This window comes from Oxyura jamaicensis, chromosome 2 (assembly GCF_011077185.1).
Source record: "Oxyura jamaicensis isolate SHBP4307 breed ruddy duck chromosome 2, BPBGC_Ojam_1.0, whole genome shotgun sequence".
Taxonomy (NCBI): Eukaryota; Metazoa; Chordata; class Aves; order Anseriformes; family Anatidae; genus Oxyura; species Oxyura jamaicensis.
In genome coordinates this window covers 20,678,621-20,682,155 of record NC_048894.1, presented here as the reverse complement: position 1 = coordinate 20,682,155, position 3,535 = coordinate 20,678,621, and the positions used below count along the sequence as shown (strand labels likewise).

Here is a 3,535-nt window from a genome sequence, read left to right as displayed (position 1 = left end):
TTTTTTTTTTTTTTTTGATCCAATTCGCTCTGGGTAACCGTCTTTGTGTTTTAGTCTTGGAATGAAATTATGTGCAGTTCAGTCAGGCAATTTCTCATGATTTTGTTCTATGTTCTTCTGAGTAAGCAATTTAAAAGTAGCATATTTTAGGTTTAGAACAAAAATTCGAAGAGTGCCAAGCTTCAATAATATTTGACCAGCTTCTTATGGCTTGTTATGGCTCAAGCCTAAGTGGACTTAGTTCAAATCTCTGTGTATTTTGTCCATGTTTCATTCCCCAATCCATATGATTTTTGTCAAGTTTAAATAGATGGTTTTAACTGTAAGAGAAATACAAAACTGTCTTAAGATGTTGCAATAGATCTAGTACCAATATAATATTTCTTTATTTTTCAGATTATGCCAAGGCTTGGAGTGGATGACCTCCCATATTGGAGTGAGATAGCTTTTTTTCCTAAAGAAGAGACTTCTATTTATCCTGTGAACATGTACATTTTTCTGTACTTCTGGCTGCTGAGCCAGTGACCATGTTTAATTTATATCAGCCAGTCTCCAAGCTGTACTTGAATCAAGTGCAGTTAAACTTGAAACACAAAGTATTTTCTTAACCTTTTTTTAATACACTAATCTTCAACTGGATGGACATATATGAATCTGTTTTTAAGCATTTGAATTCCTCTGACTATGTATTCTAACTTTTTCAATGATAGCTTTATAAAATCTGTTTTGTCATTGTCAATATTTCATACTTCCTCTTTCTAAGAAGTTTCTATAGCTTACTAACATAATAAATCAACATAGTTTGTTTAATATGAAAAAGTAGTGAGTAGTTTGACTTTACTCTGGCATACTTTTTAGTCTCCAAGGATAACCATGGGGGACTAAAGAACATTCAGTTGGGCTTCCTGGAACATCAGCAGAGTTCTAGCCAGCACTAGCTATGAATGCAAAAATTTTAATGCTGAATGAGTTATAGTTAAGTATTAAAGTAGCTTTTAACCTAGTATATAATTGAATTTCTGCCTTAAAAGAAATTTGTCCTTCTCATTTTGTCTGATAAAGAATTCTAGGTTATGACTCTCTTCCTTTCACCTGAAAATAGATCTCTGCACAGTGGTTAAAAACAATTTAAGTGTTTGTTTATTCATTTAGACTTCGAATACCATTTTTAAAAATAAACTTCTTGGTAATTAAATTTGGAATCGTGGCAGACAGTGTTATGTGTAATCTGTTAAAATTTTAAATGCTGTATGTACATGAGCCTTCCTCACCTTTTATCGAGAGTGCAGTTTTCTAAATGAATGTAAAATCAAAGGGAAGCCAGATTTATAAACAGAACAGAATCATGGTGCTGTATCTGTATGTATCTGTGGATTTGAGAATGAAGCTAACCTTGACCTTATTTACATACATACATAAAACCTTTATAAATCTAAAGGTTTTTAGACTCCATTGCACGGAAAATATTTTGCCTTATAATTGTTTTTACTGTTATTTGCAGGAGTAGAGACCTTCTGATTTTGTGGTTTACGTTAGTCATTCACCTGAACTTTATGAAATGGAAGCAGAAAAAGTACAGAACTTCCAGTTAAAAAAAACAGGTGGTAAAAGATTGGATCTAGTAACTCTTCAATTTGAAGATGTTAGATCTGGAAAGAGAATCTAAACCAAAAGATTGTGTGTTAATTGAGTACATTGGACACACAAAATGCAAATCCAGAGGCAGGAAAAAATCGATCCTAGGCATCCAATTCCAAGTGAAATCCTGCTAGCAATGAGATATCTAATGTATATAAATGCTTAAACTACACAAAAGCACCATTCTCTACTTCTGCATGCCTGAACAACTACATGGAGCATGGTCACTAGAAAAAAAAATCTATTTAACTAGAGTCCTTTAATGACAAAATGTTTTTGAATTTTGTTTTAATAATTCAAGCACACTGAGTGTTTAATAAAATTTTAAGTTTTGTAAATTTTTCAATATGATTCATTTTTTATTTGAACAAAGCTTAATGAAATGTTAACAATCCCATCAAATAAGTGTTAAAGACTTCAAATACAAGTCAAATCAATGATTGGTTGCTACATATTAATGTTGGCTAGCGAAAGTCACATTTAAGAGAGATTGAGTGTCAAGTCAAAATGCTCAGAAAAGAATGCAAACCAAAACTAATACTTAAAAAAGAGAATGCAAAACAAGATTGAAGTCTGATACTAAAGTTTATTGCTGTGATGTTCATGCTAACAACTGTTCTAATTTGTGAAAATAAGTTTTGTTTTTTTTCTTTGGGAAGTAAATTATAAATGAAAAAATAAATGATACTGTGAATGAGGTTTCTTGTGTGGTGACTTAATTTCTGCTTGTAATTTAAATTTATTTTCAAGTTTATGTAATTTAAGATGTGATCCTGAATATGTTTATATACATATGTACATATATAAAGCATCATCTGGATATGCAGCCCTTGAACTGATGGAGCTTTTTTTAAACAGAGATTTTTATATCAGATTTTTTTATCACTTCCTTTACAGAAAAGTGATTCTTGACAATAGCAATCATTTAGATGAGCTTACTGCTTAATTTACTACAACAGTTTTCCATTTATAACATCCATTTGTTAACAGCACAGCTGGTGTGTTGTGGTTTTTGAAAAAGGCTTGGTGTGGAACTTGGTGTGGAATCTTCAGGTTCATATTCTTCATCACCTTCAGAGCCTATTGTGGTTCAATGAAAGTCAGTTTTCCATTGGGGTGCTTTAGAGCATTATAGCTTTCTTTTACTGCCATTTTTTTTTTTTTTTTTTTTCCCAAAACTTTTTTGTTGTTGCTAAGAAGGCTGATTGCTGTGAAGAAGGCCAACAGGATTCTTGGCTACATTATGGAAAGTATCGCTAGCTGGTCAAGAGAGGGGATGTCTGCTCTGCTCAGCAATGGTTAGGCTGCATCTGGAGAACTGTGTCCACATCTGAGCCCCCTAGTACAAGAGATGTAAACATAGTGGAGAGAGCCCTGCAGAGGGCTACCAAAGGTGATCAAGGGACTGGAACCCCTCTCCTTTGAGGAGAGGCTGAGGGAGTTGGGACTGGAGAAGAGGCTCAAGGGGATCTTGTTAATGTGTACAAATACCTGAAAGAAAGATGGAGGCAGGCTCTTTTCAGGGGCACGGTGCCAGGACAAGAGGAAATGAGTGCAAAAAGAAACATAGGAGGTTCTATCTAAATATAAGGAAGCATTTTTTTGCTGTGCAGGTGACCTGAGTGGCCCTGCTTGGGGAGGGAGCTTGGACCAGATGGCCTCCCGTGCTTTCTTCCAACCTCAAGCACTCTGGTGTTCTGTGATACTGAGAACACTTTAGCTCATGTTGAGCCTCTCACCCACCAACACCCCCAGGTCCTTCTCCTCAGGGCTGCTCCTGATCCATTCTCCACCCAGCCTGAGCCTGTTATTTGAGCTGGGGATTGCCCCAGCCCTGATCCAGGAGCTTGCGCTTGGCCTTGTTGAACCTCATGAGGCTCGCACAGGCCCACCTCTC

At 35.6% G+C, this 3,535-nt stretch overlaps 1 protein-coding gene across 1 annotated transcript in view; it reads left to right on the top strand.

Annotated features, from left to right (window-relative positions):
* ARL5B (ADP ribosylation factor like GTPase 5B) overlaps window positions 1-2,337 on the top strand; it is a 15,524-nt gene extending 13,187 nt beyond the window's left edge. Inside the window, exon 6 of the mRNA XM_035318777.1 lies at window positions 397-2,337. Coding sequence (XP_035174668.1) covers window positions 397-445 — 49 coding nt within the window. The 3' untranslated portion in view covers window positions 446-2,337. The remainder of the gene's footprint in view (window positions 1-396) is intronic.
* Window positions 2,338-3,535: the final 1,198 nt, after the last annotated feature.